Raw genomic sequence first — 21,074 nt, 5'->3', positions numbered from 1 at the left:
AATCAAGGTTCATTAGCCTATTCATCAATCTAAAATTCACAAACAAATTCAAGAAACACAAATTTGAATCAATTTTTATGCATTGGACTTTTCTCTGTCTCGAGAAGACATCTCGATGAAAAATGCTCACTATGGAGACATTTAATTCCAAAAGAAATCATAAAATTGCAGAGAATCAGAATCCAAATCATTTTCTAAAAACATAACAATGGCAGAAATCAAGAACACAGAACAATCTCAACACAAACGAGAATACGAAATAGAACTTTATTAATATTAAAAAAAGATTACAACTATACCGGAAGTCACCAATATTATCGCGACTGTCACTCTTGCAATTGTCTCAGCGAAATCCAGAAGCAAGAACAATATCTCTACTCTAAGAAAAGCGTAAAAACCCTAATCTACAGAGCGTCTGAAAATGTATCTCAAAAGTATATGAAGAAATGTTCTCTATATCCCTTTACATGCAGAAAAACCCCTTTATATAGGGTTGGAGAACGAAAAGAGAAAGGGGAAAAATTGGGAGAGGGGAACCTCGCTTCACTTAGACGCTTCAATCTTCGCCCTCCACATGGCATCTCCGGTCAGCTCCATTTGCTCGCCGGTCAGCTTCTCCGGTCAGCTATGGTCAGAGTGTCGCGCTCCTCTTCTTCCTTTCTCGTCTCACTTCTCTCTGCCCAGCACATGGCCTAACTTTCAAGAACGTTTTGTGCCAAATAAAATCACAAAAGTAAAGACCCCTGCAACAACATCTTCAGTCTCTCCAAAACGACATTGTTCCAATTAATTGAAATCAGCCCATGAAGCCCAATTCACTTTCATATCTGCACCAAAAAAAAACAATCAAATCAAAGTAAAGAAAATAAAATCTAAGAATTAAAAAGAAAGATTTTTTTTTATTAAAGATTTTCTAAGAAAAAATATAAATTCTCTAATGATTAACAAGAGAGAAAAAAAACTCCTAAAAACCTATTTTTAACTAGAATTTTATAAAACTAAAGAATTAAGAGAAAAACATAAAACTAGCCTAATTATAAGAAATTAAAAACTAAAGAAATCTAAGAAATGATTTTTAATAGAGAAAAATATGTAAATCTAGAGTGTTATCAATTACCGAAAGGCGGCGAAAGCCTTCGGTAATTACCGTAGGGCAAAGGCTTTTGGTAAGTCCTTCGGTAAGTTCCAGGCAGAATTAAGTTATATTTGTATTTGTTATTCAACTAAACAAACTTGCATAAAATGTTCACAGCATAGACATACCTGCATAACATTTTCAAACCACAAACACCTGCATAATGTGCATCCCAAAATCATCCCTTCATTGATAGAGTAAACAACAATATAACATCATTTGTATTGTTCAAATTTATGAACTTGTATTTGTAAAGGAAACATGAAACATAAAACATAAAACAATATGTTCATCTAGACCAACAATGTATATGTAGCATAATCATAATGTTCTAACATCTAAATGTTCTACAATGTTCAATAACAAAATAAAACTAATAATCTACATAATCATCATCAGAATGATCTTCATCATCTTGCTGCTCTGTAGATGCTGGACTGATGTGGGGTGGACTAGTGTGGGGTGGACTGATGTGGGCTGCTGAGGGACGGCGGGTGATGAGGAGGGTCGTGGCTGGGTCGGAGGGACAGTGGAATGAAGGTGTGAAGCTTCATGCAGCACTCTCATGACCAGGGACTTAAAGTTTGTAAACTCGTCTCTCAATGAGCTGTATTTGTCTCTCAAATCACGATTTTCCTGGTTACGTTGTTGTAGTAGCTGTGTCAGGCGCTCGACGACCTCGTCAACAGTGGTGGTTGAAGAAGAAGATTGGTGCTTCAAAGTACCTCCTCTTGCTGTTGTGTAGTTTGTAGCAAGTTGTCATGTACCGTACACTCGTCCCTTTTTCTTCTGACCAACGACATCTACCCAGCACTGTGTCCTACGGATGTCGTTGTCTTCATTACTCACAACATCCGGTGTAGGAGCTGACCCTTGTTCGGATCTAACCTGTGAAATTCTCGTAGAAAATTATTCCTGTTTAAACATTAAAAGTTAGGGAATGATACAATAACATAAATAAAAATTACTAGTAGTAGCAGTGTTATTTTCTTACATGAGTCTTGCGAGACCTTTCATCAACGAATTCAATAGTTCCTTTCCGAAAACGAGTCTATGCAAAGACCTCATCAACATGGATCACCCGTCCCAGAGCTTGTGCCTGTAACATAATTTAGAGTTAGAAGTGTACATGAAACCATCAAAATACATACGTTATATATGAAAGAAACATAAGTAATGAAAGTTTACCCTACAAATGGCATGCTCATGAACCGTGATCGACCCACCAGTATGCAGAGTGCCACCCTTTTCAGAAGTTTTGTTCCTCTAGGCTGTAACACACTTATTGCAAAACTCTGCTGAATTCCAATGAGCGAGTAAAGAGTTCCAAATGTACTCGCCCAGCTAGTAAGGTCGCTCCCTTGCATTACGAGCATCCCTAAACATCTATAACAACGGATGAGATGCTTTACTGTGGAAATTTCTTTTTATTTGCGTTTCATGTTCAGGTTTCCACTACACCTTCATCTGTTACAATAAACAAAAGAAACATTGATTAATGAACATACTAAAATAAGAATGATAATTAGTTTATAGTACTTTGTTCACCTTAAAACGTTGCTAGAATGACTCTCTGTGCTTTGTAGGTATTGCTCCCCAAGTAGGCCAAGAACACAAATATTGTTGCTTAATTTTTCGGAAGCAACCTTGGATGGAACAAACCTGCATGTAAAGAAATAAAAGTCTATCGCATTAAGGCAAACTTAAAACATCAAAATAATTAAAAAAAAGGATTAAAGTCTTACCCTCGACCAAAAGGCTCAATCCATGGCTGATCATGGAGAGGCGGGTCAACACCATCACCAGCTGAATCTGGATCAGCATATGTTATGGCATTCTCAGAAGCTGGTATAGAAGATGAAGAAGGTCTAGAAGTAGGGTCAAAGGGTGGAGTGGAGGTAATAACCATAGGGGAGGAAGAGTGTTTGTTGTAGGGGGAGGACGAGTTCTTCTTCTTCTTCTTCTTCTTCTTTTTCTTCTTCTTGTCCTCCTTGTATTGGTGCTTGCAATTCATCTCCATCACCATCAAGGTCGTGCAATGCAGTTATACGTTCAACTTCAATAACTTCTTGTGCTTCTGACATTTGGTTTAGTTGGTAGGCGACATCTTTTTCAACCTCATTTGAGTCAATGCGACCTCTAGGCTTGGTTTGTATTGTAACAACCCAACCACGTTTGTCAATATTGCGGAATGGTGGATATGGCACATAATAAATCTATATGACATTAGTTGGTAGAATGAAAGGATCAAACGATCGATATCTTAATCTCATTTGTAGTTTGACAATGTTAAACCTAGGATCCACTCTAGTACCAGCTCTAGAAGGATCAAACCATTCTACATACTCAAACTTTGACTTTGAGGTAATTTTTTGCTTTTGACAAGTTTCCTAGGTTCATCTCACTACTTTAAACTTGTTAGGATGTTAACATTATTTAAAATTACTCTACTTTAGTTGAATTGGCAATTTGTCACTCTTTAAGTGAACTTTTTAGGTTGAAACTACTCAAACTTTGAGTTTTAGGTACTTATTTGCTTATGAGTAGTTTCCTACCTTCATTGACAAAGGAGCTAAAAAGGGGAGAAAAAGAGGTGACTTTCATTGTTTTAGTTTTAATTCTAGCTTTTCAGAGTGTTAAACATCTTTGAAGTGTGTATTCCAGTTTGTTCATGCTAAGCATTTTAATTCTAGCTTAGTTCTGTGCATTGACACTTCCTTGAGTCAATTTGATTACTGTTGAAGTCCTTGATTCATGCAGACTTGATTTTGGTGGTGTTGTAAATGCAAATTCTACATAATATGGGTTATTAGGTGTTAATTTTCGTGCTAATGTGATTCTGTGCTATTTGGCAGTTTAAACAAGTACTAAATGTTGTTTTAAACTTGTTAGAACATTAAAATTGAAGCCAGATTCATCTATGTGCAAAATAGCATTTTCAAACCTCATTTTTTAGTGAAATTGGGAAGTAGAAGGGTGAATCTGCTATACAGTTTGGTTTTGAACCCAATTAGAGTTCACACAATTTTCAATTGATGAATTAAAATTGCTTAATGTATTACCAGAGTGTTAGAATCACTTGTGCACAAATTCACTTTTAAAACCACCAATCTTGGGTCAATTCTTTTGGTGTAGAGTTGAAAAATAGAACCTGATTTGCTATTTTGTCATCCAAATGCATTTTAGATTGTAGCCAGACCTGGTTCAGTGCTTTGAAGTGAAAATAAATTATCAAAAGAATTAATGCAAGGTGTTAAAAAGGTTTTAGAACCATGCAATCCAGTTTAGAGGAATCAAAAATCAAAAACACCAAAACTGATTTTCATTGAGGCATTTCGTCAAACAGTTTCTAATTTTCATCAAACAGTTTTGAAAAAACTTGGTTTCAATCTTCATTTCAATTTTCTTGCTTTCTTAATCTATTATAGAACGATTCCTAGGATCTAATTGTGTGCCTCCTTCATTTCTACACCCTTTTTCATTGCTTTAAATATCTTTGGCTTCCTAAGTGTCAATTTTAAAATCAATTTCTAGTGCAAAATCTGGTGCAGTTAACTAATCTGTTTGGTGATTGTTTTGGCTGATTTCAATGGTGTTGTGAAGTCCAAATGGAGCAGTCAAGTTGTAGAACCCTTCCCCTACCAAGGTAGAATCTTAGGAAGTGGAGAGGAACCTGAATTTTAGAATTCAAGTGTGTTGTCCAACAAGCAAAAGTGTGAAAATTGACAACTCATATAGCCAAATTTTGAGATACAAGCCAAACAGTTGAGTGGTGGTGAGATTGAGTGTATATCATCCAAAAGAAATTTGTTAGTGGAGTGAAAATGCCCTAAAACAGTTCAGAAAATGGATTTGAGTGGATGCACATGAAGTCAAAATAGCTTTGGCCGAGAGAATCCTACACTATATTTCAAGTGCTGAAAAATCCATTTTCCTAATCTAAGCGCATTAAACAGCAGAGAGAACACTCATTTTTGTGAGCTTTGTGTAGCTAACTTGGCCTCATATCTTTGGCAATAAGAGAGAGTGTTATGTGGAGTGTTTTTAAACAGATAACAGACCTTTCTGATTTGAAAAGCCAAAACTATTTACACTAATTTTGAGTGTTGAATTAACTTTGATAAGGTGGTCCAAAACCATGCTGCTAGGATCACATGTATCTTGCTCTACACAAGGAATTTGGACCAAAAACAAAATTGTAGCAGCAATGGGCAGTAGCATAGCTTTTGTTTTCTTTGAATTTGTTTTTGTGTAATCTGATTTGTGATAAGGTAGATTTCTTTTAGTTTCACATTAAGTTGTAAAAGACCTTTTAAAAAGTCCAAGTATTTGGAAGAGTCCTTGGTTGTCTTTCAACTATTGGCAACTTTCTTGCTTTAAATTTAGCATAGCTAGACAGGTGAGTGTGTCTTGTTAGCCAAAGCTACAAGCCTAAGGGTCATCTAAACCTAAAGCTTCTTTTGTGTTGTTTTCAAACAACCAATTTGGAAACACTGTATAAGTAGTGAAATCTATGCTAGTCAAGTTTCTTTGATGTAGAAGAAACTTGGGAAGTGGAACATAATTCATCTCCGTTGTTGAAGGCAAATTGCTTTGATGCTAGTCAAGTTGCTTTGATGTAGAATGCATTACTGAAAAGGGTAGTCTAAACCTACACATTCTATGATCTTACAAACATGGTAAGACGTCTCATGGCTAATTCTGACTGATTAGAACTAATGGAAGAGGTCATTGTACATGCTTTATTTTTTCAAATTCATCATTCACAAATTAAAGTACCAAAACAAACCTCTTACATATTTGACAATCAGTTTCAAACCATTCACAACAAAGTTTGACAAACCTCAATGTTTACAATATCATAAAACTCCAATCAACATAAATTAACATTCAAACTCAACATTCACAACATTTTAGAACAAGATAAAATTCATGAAACAAGAATGAAAATAATAGGACATAACACATACAATCATGCAATTTCAGTTTAGGTCCCCATACCTTTGCCTTTACTTTCCTTTCCTGCTCAAGTCTTCTCTGTAGACTCTCTTCCTCCATTTTTGTCCACAATTCAAACTCATTTAAAAGCTCACCCTAACACATCAAATGGAAGTGTATAATTAAGCAACTAAAACCATATATACCACATCATATCACACACTACTTTCAAAATCAACAAGGACTTAGACATTCATAGTATCCATTATCTATCCACATAAAGAAGCATAGTAAACTATTAATCATCCATTTTGGTTCAGACTTAATCCATTTCTTTTCCAGAATCAAAACTAATACACCAAAACAAATTTTAAGCCATTTAAGCACTGAATGGAAAGGTCAATTAACATTGCACTTTGAATTTCTACCAGGCACAATCTTTTATTCATGAATAAGATATTATATAGTGTTCCTACCATCAAACAAAATTTAATGAACTATAATCCCATCCAATCATCAAAGTTCACATTCAGACATACATAGGTATAAAGCTAACATGTTCGGTTAAAGCATAACAGAACTGAAGTGCTAACATGTTCTTTTCCTATTTATACTAGAACTATCATAATTCCAATAGATACATACAAAGTATGATACCCAATTACTAACTCTAACTCATTAGTGATGACAATACATATATATACCTTAAACTACATCTATATTACTTTTACTAAACCAATCCATTATTTCAATTTATTCAATCACGAAAAAGTCATGGTTTATCAATCATCAAACATATCGAAAGTTCATCCAATTGCGATCTAAGTTCTACTAAACATAACCTCTAATTCACTAGAACTACTCCCAATCATTTCAAGTCTTTTACACCCTTTATAAATCTGTTCCAATGTTCAAAACAAAAATATCACAATTATCATATGAAAAGGGCAACTTCTATACTTACAAGCATGCAACTTCTCATAAAAAAAAAACAATTATACAATTCAACCCACTTATCTTACCTAAAACTGCACATGCTGAATCAAACAATAATACACTAATTCCATACAATAAGAACTCCTTATCTCTATTTCTCTATATCAAATTTATTAAATGAACAGAGCATCCAACACATATATCCTTTCCAAAACTCCACAACCCCTCTCATATCAACACAAAACATCAACAACTTAATTTCATTTCCACCGAACATAACATTATCTTCTTGAGTTTACTTTCCAACCCAATTTTGTTTAGTTAACACCTAAACACTACCACTTCTTTTCATTATTGTAAGACTATTCAATCAATATTACTATACCCACTTGTTTCGGACTCATACAACAATTCCAGTTCAGAAATATTAAAACACCACAAAGCATACATAAATTTTCCAGCCCATCCTTAATTCCACCATACCAAATTCTTAATTTATTACTTGAAAACATAACTCATGATATATCCATTTAATATTCCCATATTGCAATAAGCACATAAGAAAGTATGAAACAAGAGGAACATATGCATCATCACATTTTACTATTGGAAACAAAGGAAAAGCGAGAGGAAACCTCATTTTCCCTAACCCCAATACAACCCAAACATCAATTTAACATATTTCTCATACATAATTCATCAATTCAGAACATAGCAACATACAAAGACTACCTATGTAGACCATATGATTAGAGAACCTTAGGTATATGACACAAACAACCCCAACACATGATCTAAAATCAATTGCAATCATTTACCTAGATATTTAGTGTTAAACTTAATCTCCAATCTGTATCTCATGCGAACCAAAAGCAATAGACATATACAGGTTAACTCACACATGCATCACAAGTCAGGGATAAAGGCGAGACTCACATATCCTCACCCATCCTTCACACAACCATTGAAGTCAACATGTTCACATAACTAAAATCATGAAACACAAGAACATCACAGTTAACCAACCAAGCTAGACAACTTTAAAGAAACAAGGTATAATATACTCGTACAAATTATAACTGAAATGATTCTCATATCAATATACAATGTTCGTCCCTATGTGTAGAAAAATAAAATATGGGATGCAAAGAAAGAATACAAACAAAATTGGAAATTCAAAGGGAAAACAATTAATACTAACAAAGACGACAACCACCAAAAGGTACATAATTTGAAGCAATAATTTGAAGCAATAACTTACCTTTACAATAGCGACAATCCTAGGTGTATTAGCACCTCCAATAGCCTCTCTCTTCAAGCCCTTCTCACACACAGAAAGCCAGTTCGTCACGCAGCCCCTAGATCAGCCTCCCTCATGAACTTGAAGCTTTGCTCACACTACGACACCATCCACTAACCCAATGACGCACCTCTTCACGCCGCCAAAGGATTGTCGTGAACAAACCCTAAGAGAAGCACCGTCCACAATGGAAGGCGTCACCTCAATGCCTCCATCCTTCAACCACACACGCTTTTGGAGAATGGAGAGAAGCTCGAGAACGGTCAATGACAATGGTGGAACCGTAATGGACGAGTGGGAAACAATGGCAATTGTGCTTTCGAACTCTGAACGAGAGAGGGAGACAAATTACGGTGAGAGGAGAGGGGAGAGGGCGGAACAGTGAACTCAGAAATGGGGGGAAGCTTGCTTTCGCGAATAGTGATTTTGGGAGAGTGGAAGAGGGAAATCTCAATTCCTGATTTCATTAAGTCCATTAAGTCCATGCCTATGCCGACGACTAAAAGTCTTCGGTAAATTCGCTGCCTATTACCGACGGGCATAAGCCGTCCATAATAACCATATAAATTAACCGTCGGTAAATTCTTCAGTATATCAACTTTACCGACGACAAAAAGGTCGTCAGTATTAATCCTTTTGTAATTAACTCATTTCTTGTAGTGAATATTTTAATATAAATATTTTTGTAAGCAATGAGTTTCATTAATTTAAAACATACAATCTTTCAAGAAACCACTTTTCTATAGTTATCTAACTTCTATCTAAGGGCTTTCATCCCCTGTTCATCTGTTTGAAGATCAAAATTTGCTTAAGTAATCCTCGTGACGCGATTTTCAAGTCTAACTAATTGGTTTCTGTTAGGATACAAACAGAATCTCACATTAAATAAAATAATAGATAGACATGGGTTTATATACATATAAGATATCTCTCTTGGTAATAGGTCTTTTGGAGTAGTACCAAAAGAAAATCCGTGAGGGCTTGGCCTAGAGCAGACAATATCTTATCATTATGGAGATTTATGTGTGTGTCGTCCCTCCTTACAATTGGTATTAAAACCAATTGTTCAGGTCCGAGCTCAAACGAGTACGTCCCTCCATAGTCAAGTGAAGCCTTGGCAGGCAACCGGTGGCAAACAACCAAATAAATTCATGGGAGGTGGAGTGCAAGAGATGCTCAGTAATGTGACCATGGGTCTGTAGACCATGGTGTACTCTACTCCTTTCTTTGGTAAATTTCTTTTTTCTTGCATGCTAGCCCTTTTTGTGTTGCATGTGAAGTTTCATGTGCGTTTGGAGGTTGCTTTAGGCTTTCTTGAGCAGTTTAGTCATTTTTTAGGTAATGGAAGTTAAATACCCAAACTCTGTCATTCTAGTATTTTGATAAATATGATTTGGTGTACTTTAGTTTGATTAAATTAACTAAATTATTGCATTAAGTAAATGAGTATGCTAAAATTCTGATGTTTTGTACACGATTTAGTGAATTTAGTTTGAATGTGTGTTTTCTGATATTAAACGAACTTTGTAGTGATTGATTGTTGAATGTACCCTTTTTAGTTGCTTAAACTGGTGGAAGTGATGTTGTATTAAGTTGGGAATTTCTGTTAAATCATAGTGTGGTAAAAGGATAGAGTTACAATTGATTTTGGTTTAAGATTGGGGGCTTTAATAGGTGAAATTCTATAAGAGTTGTTTTATGAGGGAACCTGATGTTTGAAGTCTTTTTTTGTGTCAATTAGGATTAGTTAGCCACTTAGTTCGCTAAAAATCTAGTTTATAATGTGTGAAATATGTTTTATTAGTTTTTCGGTAGTGATTTGATTTTAATGTACTGAATTGTTGGTCATTTGAACAAATGAGTATTCAATCTTAGGTGAATTGAGTCACTGATTCATGTTTTATCTGATGAATGATTGTTTTGGTATATAGAGTTAGTGGAAGATTGGTCTTACAAGTCTGGTATGACATAAATATGGTGCTCTACCTAAAACCTTAAAGGATTAATGTATCTTTAACCTTAAGACAATGGATTAATGTATCTTCAACCTTATATGGTGCTCTACTTTCTTATTTCTGCTCAATGTGCGACTTAGACTCACATTTGAAATTTTAACATAATGTGGTATATCTTCTTGTAGTGTAGAATGATGTATATATAAATTTTGCTGTATTATATATTATTTTTTGAATAATTATGATGGCAGTTTATATGTTTCCCTCAAATTAATTATTTTTGTAATATTTAAAACGTGATAATGAAAATTAAAATGTTACGTATAGGTCTAAAATATAAAATATAGATAATTATAAATTTTTAAAAGCAAATACCTTATTTTATAATTTTGAAACTACAATGTAATTATAATTTGAAGAGTTGAATTGACGGTTAACTCATTTAATTTTTTAAAACCATTTTAATGGAATTAATTCGCTATGGATATAATAATTTATATTAGTTATAACAAAATATTCTCATTTTGGTGTTTTATTTTTTTTTCAATTATTATTAATATTACAAATATTACATTTGGTGTTTTATTTTACACTATTGTCACATTCACAAAATTATAATACATTCAACTTTTATTTAATTTTCTACAAATTGTCAACACACTATATTATTTATTTTCCTCTTCAAACTTAATCAAGCAAGTTAACAAATAAATTTTAAACTAATCAAAGATATCAACAACCGATATATTGAATGACAATAGTGTCCTAATATTGATACCTCAAAAATTAACAACATTTCTAATATAGGCAATATAATTAAAAGAGATTATCAAATTATAACTAAAGGGCATATATTAAAGTTATATTGGACTAAAAATATATCCACTATATGAAGTTACTGCAAATAAATAAAAACAGATGAAAATTAAATGAAGTCCAAACAATGAGAAGAAGTTCTTGATTGGTGGTTTATTGATATTTTTGTAATGTCTAAATCTTAATAAATAATTATTAAAGTCACCTAAATTTTTTGATTGAAAACCATAAAAACAACTCAATATTTTCTTTAATACTTTATTTGTAACATTCCAATTTATTTTCTTTTTCATTTCCCTCTTTGACAAATAAAACAAAAACTCTAATCTAACCCACCTTATCCATGAAGGCTTTCTCTCAGCCACAAACCTGCAAAAACAGCCACACCATCAGAATAAAATTAAATTATTATTATTATTATTATTATTATTATTATTATTACCCTATTAATTGTTTCAATAGATACTAGTTTCTCCATCATCATTATTTTTAATGTTTTTTATTTTATTGTTATTCTTACTTATTAATTTACCCATACGATTTTAAAATCAAAATCAGGATAGAAGTAGAAAATCTAAGAGCATATTATTTTAGCAAGTAAGATAATTCTAAAATATTATTTAAGCTTGAGTTTTTTTTTATTTAGTTTAAAAATATTATTTAAGATAAAGTGGGAAAATGATCATAAAGTGTGAAATTTGCATTATAAATTAAATTCAAAACACTTTTTTGTTCTATCTATAAAATGTTGTTACGTGGCGCTGTCTCCGCTCCTCTTCCACCCTGTCTCCGTTTCGGCCAAACCAGGGTGCGAACCCTCCCCCGAAGCGTCTCCGTCGCATCGTCCTCCCCCTACGGTGGAGACTATCCGCTCTCAGTCTCCGACGAGGCGCTGGAGTCGCGCGGGTTCTTGTTGCGGCGCGACGCGGAGGGGCTGGACCTGGAGGAGCTGAACACTGTGTTCGTGGCGGTGGGGTTCCCACGGCGGGACCCGGAGAAGATCCGCCTGGCACTGGAGCACACGCAGGCGGTTCTATGGGTGGAGCATCGGAGGACGCGGCGGCCGGTGGCTTTCGCGAGGGCAACCGGCGACGGCGTCTTCAACGCCATCATATGGGACGTGGTGGTGGACCCGTCGTTCCAGGGCATCGGGCTCGGTAAGGCCGTCATCGAGAGGCTGCTGAAGGAGCTTCTGGGAAGAGGAATTTCCAATATTGCCCTTTATTCGGAGCCCCGAGTTCTCGGGTTCTATCGCCCGTTGGGCTTCGTCGCCGATCCCGATGGCATCCGGGGAATGGTTTACTCCAAACGACAAAAGAAAAAATAGGATTTTTATTTTCACTTCTTTTTATTACCATGTATCCAACAAGTCTTTCACATTGTCCTTATAAAATTGCTTGAATATTCAAAATTTATTACAAAATTGAGATGTTGGTAACTTCGTTTGTTGTTCCTAGGATTGGTGAATGCCACTATCTGTACAATGTATCTGTGGATTAATCTGCACTGTTTCTTCATTGCTCACATTGAAGCCAGGCATGGGTCTGAAAGTTCACAATTTTCCATTTCAGAAACCCTTTGGTACGAAACCTGAGTAACCAAATTTCAACACAATCGTTACTACTAACAGGGGAAAATATTGTGGCAGAGGAAATTAAAGACGATGAAGTGAGTGAAATGACCTTTTGACATAGCAAGATCTTTTGACATAGGAAGACCTTTCGAAAAGGCAAGATCTTTTGGTATAGCGAGATTTGGGGTAGCCATGGCCTTTCTTGGGGGCAATGTTATGGGCTGCAACTCCTTGCGCTCAATCACAACAGCATTAGATGTTAGAAATGACTTGGCCACTGAAGCTGAATGTTCTATACAGCATCTAACTACCTGCACCAATTTTCAACATCACAGACTTGGTCATTCTGTGCTAATCTATCTCACTGCATCTCCACTGCCAAATTAACATGGTTTTCGTCATGCTTTTCACTGATTCACATTCCTGTTTTTGTCCCCTTTTTGTTGTTCATCGGTTATTAGATACTTTCTTTAGTTTGCATACTTGTTTGTGGCTTAAATTTTAGTTCTTAGGCTTTAAAACTGCTAGCTTTAGTTCCTGCAGATACTGGATAAAACTTCATGGTGCTGGAACACTGTTACAATTCCTGGTGCTAATCTGTTAGGTGCAGTGTGATATATTAATGGTGGCAAACTTTAGAATCTTTTTCATTAAAATAATAACATTATTATAATGTGTAATTAAAAAAATAAATAAATAGGAAAACTGTAACTATTTTATAAAGACGAGTCATATATCAAAAGAAAGAGAGAGGTGTATGCTTATTTTAAAACTATTGTAATATAAGAAGCGGGAAATTTTATTAAAAATATAAAGGATATAAGTAGAAGGAGGGCAATGTCATGGATAATAATACTTTGAAAACAATTTTTTTATAATATTTTAATTCTATTTATATGTTATTTTGTGAGTGGTTTTGGTGTTTGTGATTATTATTATTAATTGTGAAATAATTTTGGACCAATAATATAATGACACATAAATAATGTTAAAATATTTTCAAAATATCATTATCCTTATTATTATCTTAATGGATATATGTGGAATTTTATAATTTCAAAATTTTCAAATTTATATATATATATATATATATATATATATATATATATATATATATATATATATATATATATATATATATATATATATATATATATATAATTTTTTCTCTCCTCTACTATTTAGCTCCATTAGTATGTTTTTTACTTCAATTTCACATAGAGAGTCATCAAATTAAACGGTTCTAACATTGTGAACTTGGTCAAGATTTAAAAAACATCGACTCAACAATAAAATTTTTACTACTGACAAGTGAGATTTTCTTTTTCAAGGTCAATAGTTTTTATTTTTGGATTGAAATCGTTAAAATTATTTTTTCTTTGCAAATTAAGACTAAGTTATTTATGAGTTGTTATTAAACAATATTTTCTTGGTTAATATTAATTATGTTTTTTAGTAGATATCAAATATAACCTTTTTGTTAGAGCTATCAAAACGGGTCACAATCCGTGGGTCAACCCAGCCCACCACGGGTTTGAGTCGGATTGGGTTTGAAAAATTGTATCTTTCTTATATGGGTCAAATTTTAACCCGGCTCATTTAAATCCGGCTCATGCGGGTTGAACCCGTGGTGGATCGGGTTGGTCCACCAACCCATCTACCTAATTTTATTTTATTAAAATTTAATTTTAATTTTATAAAAAAATATTTATTATTTTGTTTTTGCTTGAAAAAATTATTTAAGTTCCTTATTTTCAAAATTAATTAAAGACAGATATTGTCAGTGAAATTTGTTTAGATTTAAATTATAGAAAGTTTATAATTTTTTTTTTATTTTAAAAAAAATTGTAATTAAGTGAGTCAACCTGTTTATCTACCAACCCGTGATAGGTCGGGTCGGGTTCGAATTTTTCTGACTCGCTAATAAATGAGCCAAGTTGGATTGGTTCACTAAGTGATCAATCCGTGGTAGACCGGGTCGGATGACCTGTTTTGACAGCTTTATTTTTTGTATTAAACTTAAGTATAACTTGTTTTCAGTTGAATTTTATTTTAAATTTAATTTTTTTCTAACGAGTTAATAACAAATTTCTTGTCTAATGTAGAATTACTTCTCAATTGGTATCATCCAAATTTTTTATTTAATATTAGTGGACTATTTATCGATCAATGTAAGTTGAAATTATTGTAGAATAAAACCTTTTTCCATTAATGTCTAAAAACTACTTCTTTAATTAATGTCAATCATAGTTTTTTTTATTGACATTTTTTTAATGTTTGTTGGGATCTTTTCAACAATATCACCATTGTTGACCTTTTCTAAAGTTGATTAAGGTTTTTTTTTCTAATGTTGATTAAGCAAACTTTTAAATAATCCTAACCTAAGATTATTTTCATGGTTTTTTTTATCAATTTGAAATAAAAAATTAAAATTAAAAAGACCTATTTTAGTCAATGTTAATAGAACATTAAAAAAAGACTCGAATAAAGATGTTGAAAAAGTAACCATTAGCTAAAATAATTATAATCTTAACTCTAGTTGAAGTTGAAGACAACTAATATATTTTGGTGAACTTTGTAAAAAATAACTTTCATCATTATAGGCTCTAAAATACTACTAATTGATATTTTAAAATTATTATATATTGTTTATTATTAAAATAATTGTTTATATTTTATAGTAATTGAAATAAAATTCTGTAAACTTAGAATCTTTTTAAAATTTTAGTGTAAATCCAAACACAAGATTAACAAACATTATATTGGTTAGTTACACAATGGAAAAGGGCCAAACTTACATGAAGTTCTTTAATTGTTTTTTTCTTATATACTTTTCTATAACTAGAATTGAAATTTTGTTTTGATAATTTAATTTGACCTTTACACAAACTAAATGAGCATACCTTTGTTGGATCCATAATCCTAGCCTTCATCAGATCCTCATAACAGTCCTTAGCAGCATTGTAACCAAAATTCATGTTATCTTCCAATAAAACCTGCATACCATAAACGCCTCAAGCTTGCATTTTATTCAATATATACCTTTCTTCTTTAGTTTAATAAACTAAAATCTGAAAAAAAAATCTTAATAATTGAGATTTTTTAATTGATAAATCAACAATAGTTGAACACAGGACAAATGTTAGAAAAATCTCTGTATATAGTTTTGAAAATTTTTCCTGTAAAATTACAAAGCATGCAAAATCTAAGTGCAAAAATTGATATAAATTTGCTTTCTTTCAATCTTATTTTTTGTTTTTTTCTATGTTATTGTTAAGAATCCAACATTATAAAACACAGTTTCTCAGGCTCAATACCTTATTTACAACAACATTGCCATTTACACCAGCATTTTTCGCTATCAATCTTGCAGGATAGCTTAAAGCTCTTCTGAAGATTTCAGCTCCAATCTGCAGATAATACACAAATAAATTTTCCATGTCTTGAACAGACAACAAAAAGATACAAATCAAAACAAAGACTTTAAGGGATATTTACAACAAGAGCTTGGCTAAATCATAAACTTCAAACATGATATGAAAAACTTAGTGCAATGGAATGAAACCTTTTGTTCTTCATTGTCTAGAAGTACTTTTATACCATCCACCTTTTTGGATAGTCTTAAAAGGCTACAACCACCTCCAACTACTACACCTTCATCTATTGCAGCCTGCCATGTTCCAAGTAAGAAGGTTAACCATAAAAATGGTGGCAAATTAACTTGTTTGAGCCATGAAAAGGAAATAATACCTTGGTTGCATTTAGAGCATCTTCTATTCTTAATTGTTTATCCTTCAGCTCCACTTGTGTTTGTGCTCCTACCTATGATTTGTATTCAAGTTGCTAATAGAAAATTAAAAATAGAATTCTTAAAATCCAAAATGTCCAAACAAAATGAAATGAAATTTACAATACCTGGAGAATGGCAATGCTCCCTGATAATCTTGCTATTCTTTCATTCAATATCTTTTTGGGAAATTTATCCACTGTATTCTGTGTGAAATATGTCAATCAATCATATTTGTGAACAATATACAATTTAACTTTGAAAATTTAAGACTAGTCAAGTGTGAGATGTGATGGTTTTGAAAATTGTGTATGCACCTCAACAAGCTTCTTCAGTTGATGAACCCTCTTCTCTACAAGTGATCTTGTACTCCCATCAGTAACTATTAAGGTAGAATTCTTTGTTATGACTACCTTTGTAGCAGAACCCAGAACATCCTTGGTAGCCTTTTCTAGGGTGAATCCCATGTCTTCTCTAATCACAGTACCTGAAAAACAGCATATCAATTACAAAAAAACAAAGGTTGTAAAGAACTAATGTTTTATTGCAGAATAAACTACAAAGTGAAGACTATGCATGTAAAAATGGAACTTCCAATTAGCATTTTAACAACTGATGCTTTCTTCCATTCAAGTACATAATTGGTTTCTAATAGAAGTTTAACGAAGATGGCAATCGGACAGAACAACAGAAGTGAAAACATCAAGCCCAGCTTGGAACAGAGTTCTTGAAACAAAGCCGGAGATAGAGATTTTGTGAACACATCTGCAAGCTGAAAATTGACTACCATATTAACAAATAAACTTCAAATGTAACCTAATCCTACAAAACCGGCTTTTAATACAAGGTTTACACTAATTTATATAATCATTTATAACATACATTTGTTTTACCTTTAATCGATATTAAATTTCTAACACACCTCCTCAACGTATATATTTCGAATACATGACTAGATATTTGTGAATGGTGACTATGACATAATAAATTTCACTAAGATAAACTTCTAAATGAATTTGATACAATAACAAAATTGGAAAAGAAAAGAAACAGTACGAATGATCAATAAAGGCTCTGAACTCTTACTATGAGAAGGGGTATATGTACATATACAATGCAGAATAACATAATTGCAAACAGAAAAGATGAACAGATAAAAAGAGCATAACAGAAAGCTATAGCTGAGAAAGTTTTTGTTTCTTGTTTGTCTAAACATATGAACAAACAAAACATAATGAAGATTATAAGTGGAAGTGTTGGATGTTGTACCTCCAGTCAAGATTGCAATGTCTTCCAAGCAGTGAGTCTTGCGTTCACCAAAGGCAGGAGCCTTAATGGCAGCTACCTTAAGTGCCCCTCGAAGTTTATTTTTAATGACAGGAGCTAGAGCTTCTTGCTCAATGTCCTCTGCAACTATCACAATTGGGTACTTTTCTTTTGCAGAATTGTTCAGTATGTTGATCAACTCCTTTGGGTTTGTGATTTTCTTGTCCACCAAAAGCAACTGCAACCAAATAACTATGCATCATGTAGTTATTTAACTTAATTACATATTTTGTTACTCATTATCATCATTTAATTACATCTTATTTTTAATTGAACTTGCTTATAGCTTTTATGTGAAAGATGCTTTTGCCAAACCAACCAATTAAGTATTTATCTATTAAGTTTATCACTTTAGAGAAGATATCATAAGCTCAACCATGAAGCTTGCTTAGTCAAGCTTAAAAATACTTGCAGAAATATCATCATCATAAGCACTTTTATACACTGTACAAGTTCTTTCAGACTCTAAATGATACCTTGCAGTTGTGGAGTTCCACTGTCATCTTTCTTCTATTGTTGACAAAGTATGGGGACAAATATCCACGATCAAATTGCATTCCCTCCACAATCTCTAAACTGTTCTCAGTACTTTTTCCGGTTTCAATTGTTACTACTCCTCTTTTGCCTACCTTATGCAGTGCCTCAGAAATCATGTTTCCAACTGCATAATCATTCCCTGCACTTACTGCTGCAACATCTGCAAGTTCATCATCCTCAACCTGCAAGTTCAATCAATGTTGTTAGACTTTGCAAACTATAAGCAACAACTGACACCAAGCAAAATTTATAATTAAAGAATCCAAGTATGAGTTTAAGTTTTACATCAAGTAAAAAATTGAAACATCATTTAATAAATGAAGTGATCCTACCTCTCTTGACATGAAACTGAGTTCAGAAACAAGTGCAGTTGCTGTCTTCTCAATCCCACGAGCAATTTGAACAGGATTCATTCCAGCAGCAATAACCTAGAGAAAGAAAAAAGGAGCTTTAGAACTCAAAGTTAAGAACACCCCTTTAAAGTTATTAACATGGTGATTAAAGCATGAACTAAAAACTAATGTTTCTTCAACTTTTATTTGCAAATTTGACATAGGATGGGACCTTTTTTATATAGCAATACATGTCAACTTTTCATATGTGCTAACATGTAATAATTTTGTTGTGATTGATGTAATAGGACACTCATGTTCAGGTGGTTTTGTTTACCTTTGTCCCCTCTCTGATTAAGCCATGAGCAAGAACAACAGATGTAGTTGAGCCATCACCAGCTAGGTCATTGGTTTTTGCACCAGCTTGTCTCACCAATTTCACACCAACATTTTCCAACGGATCTTCCAATTCAATCTTATGTAACACAGGAAAGAGAAGTTCACAAAACCATATTACTAGAAGACCTGATGATATACAAGTTTATTAAGCACATAAGCAATAAGACAACATGGAAAACACCCACCAAATTGTGGGAAAAAAAAGGACATGCTTGATTTTCTTCTTACTTTTTTGTTTCAAACACTACTTTCTGAAACAATTTTTCATTGCTCAACAGTCAATTTCTCATCCAACAACCAAAGTACAGAAAAAACTCACTGGAAACTATTTTCTCATTCTGTTCTTGTGTTTTCTTCAAATGCTCTTGTTCAAGTGCCTAGTGGATGGCTTACCAATACTATGATCTTCTTATAGCCACCTCTTATTATATACTTTAGAGAATAAATAACTGTATTTCAAAATAGTAATCTAACAATGCATAAATATGTAACTTTTTCACTAATGAATCTTAAAAAAAAAATTATTGAAAAAAGAGAACGTCAATAAAACATGAATCTAATCATATAAAAAATTAATACAATAAGACATAAATCCAACTATATAAAAATTTAACACGATTTATTAAGAAAAAACACACCGATAAAACATAAGTTCAATCATAGAAGAAATTAACACAGTTAATTAAGAAGAGACAACATCAAAAGTCCACCTCCAGTCTAAAACCTTAAAATAATATATTTATAGTTCTTGTTCCATATACTCAATGTTTTCATTTCAAAGATTTAGACTCGTATTTGATTCTCAACATTCACAACCTTAAACCGACCATGGTACAAAAAGAAGAACATTAAAGAGAAGAAGCAAATGGTTAATGATGAATGACCAAAAAGAAAAAAGCACCTCTTTGAGAACAGTTTCTCCATCATTTACTATTTTGGGAGGTCCATACTTATTGGGCAGCACAACATTCCTCCCCTTTGGACCCAATGTAACACCAAGCAACTCAGCCACCATGTCCACCCCTGCCTGCACCATCACACACCAATTCACTCACAGCTTGTGAAGAACCAAAACAAACTATTAGTCCTTACCAGCAACTTCTTCGTTGCTGAACCACCATGGTTGAAGTAAAGCTCTTTTGCCATGGCTCTGGGGATTAGAGAAGAACAAAGTGAGTTTCTGGGCCTGGGAAGTGATGTTGGACTGGCAAATGTGAATGAAGAAGAACATGCCATGCTTTGACTATCTTTCAATGGCTGTGTTGGTTTGATGTAAGTAATTAACAACTATTAGCTGTGTTGAGTGCAATAATTTGAACTTCAACAGCGATAAATTGAAGAAATGTTCAGTTTGGACAATGTCAGTGGATAAGAGTAATGGTGTAAAGAACAGAAATATCTCACTCTTGTATTCTGTGAACAAAATGAAAGGGAAAATATCTTATTACTAATTTTGTCACCATGCAAACTATTTCTACTTATTAGTTTTTTTTTTTGTTAGTAACTTTAATATATAAATATGACTGATAATTCCGTCAATATCATGATTGAATATATTTCTTTTCTTTTATGTCATAGTTTCACTCATCAAGTTTTTTCTAATTGCGTTGTCTTATTTTCGTGTACACCCAAAACAAGTGAATCGATATATTGTTCAAAATAAATAATTGCTACATGTAGAGCAAATATATATTTAGATAAAACCACAACATATAAGTTATAATTAACCGTACATGTTTGTATATAAAGTGCTAGGAATTAACTACAATTGGATAAGATTCTGCATAAACATTTTTATAAAAAATAAATACTTTTCATAAATTAAATTTAGTTATAAGCTAATGGATATAAGTTCCATTGTGTAATTTCATAATTTTTTTATTTTTTAACTAGTGCTTAAGTTAATTTTAATTTATAACTTTTTTCCTTATTTCTATCTAATATTTATTAAAAAAGTATTTAAATAAATTCATATGAATATATATATATATATATATATATATATATATATATATATATATATATATATATATATATATA

General features: G+C 32.8%; 2 protein-coding genes across 2 annotated transcripts; one reads left to right on the top strand and one right to left on the bottom strand.

Annotated features, from left to right (window-relative positions):
• Positions 1-11,810: 11,810 nt before the first annotated feature.
• Positions 11,811-12,519, top strand: LOC108341856 (serotonin N-acetyltransferase 2, chloroplastic). The gene has a single exon (XM_017579510.2). It carries the CDS (start codon positions 11,826-11,828, stop codon positions 12,405-12,407), a length of 582 nt encoding a protein of 193 aa, XP_017434999.1. The 5' UTR covers positions 11,811-11,825; the 3' UTR covers positions 12,408-12,519.
• A 13-nt stretch (positions 12,520-12,532) lies between these two features.
• On the bottom strand, positions 12,533-20,444 carry LOC108341854 (ruBisCO large subunit-binding protein subunit beta, chloroplastic). Its single transcript, XM_017579509.2, has 14 exons — positions 20,127-20,444; positions 19,936-20,061; positions 18,973-19,110; positions 18,636-18,731; positions 18,243-18,485; positions 17,710-17,944; positions 16,758-16,927; positions 16,569-16,646; positions 16,404-16,475; positions 16,219-16,323; positions 15,971-16,063; positions 15,557-15,649; positions 12,763-12,964; positions 12,533-12,670 (listed from the first exon to the last, which is right to left on the bottom strand). Exons 1-14 carry the CDS (start codon positions 20,268-20,270, stop codon positions 12,648-12,650), a joined length of 1,818 nt encoding a protein of 605 aa, XP_017434998.1. The 5' UTR covers positions 20,271-20,444; the 3' UTR covers positions 12,533-12,647.
• Positions 20,445-21,074: the final 630 nt, after the last annotated feature.

This window comes from Vigna angularis, chromosome 6 (assembly GCF_016808095.1).
Source record: "Vigna angularis cultivar LongXiaoDou No.4 chromosome 6, ASM1680809v1, whole genome shotgun sequence".
Lineage (NCBI taxonomy): Eukaryota > Viridiplantae > Streptophyta > Magnoliopsida > Fabales > Fabaceae > Vigna > Vigna angularis.
The sequence above is the reverse complement of the archived record's forward strand: the minus strand, read 5'-3'. Positions and strand labels throughout refer to the sequence as shown.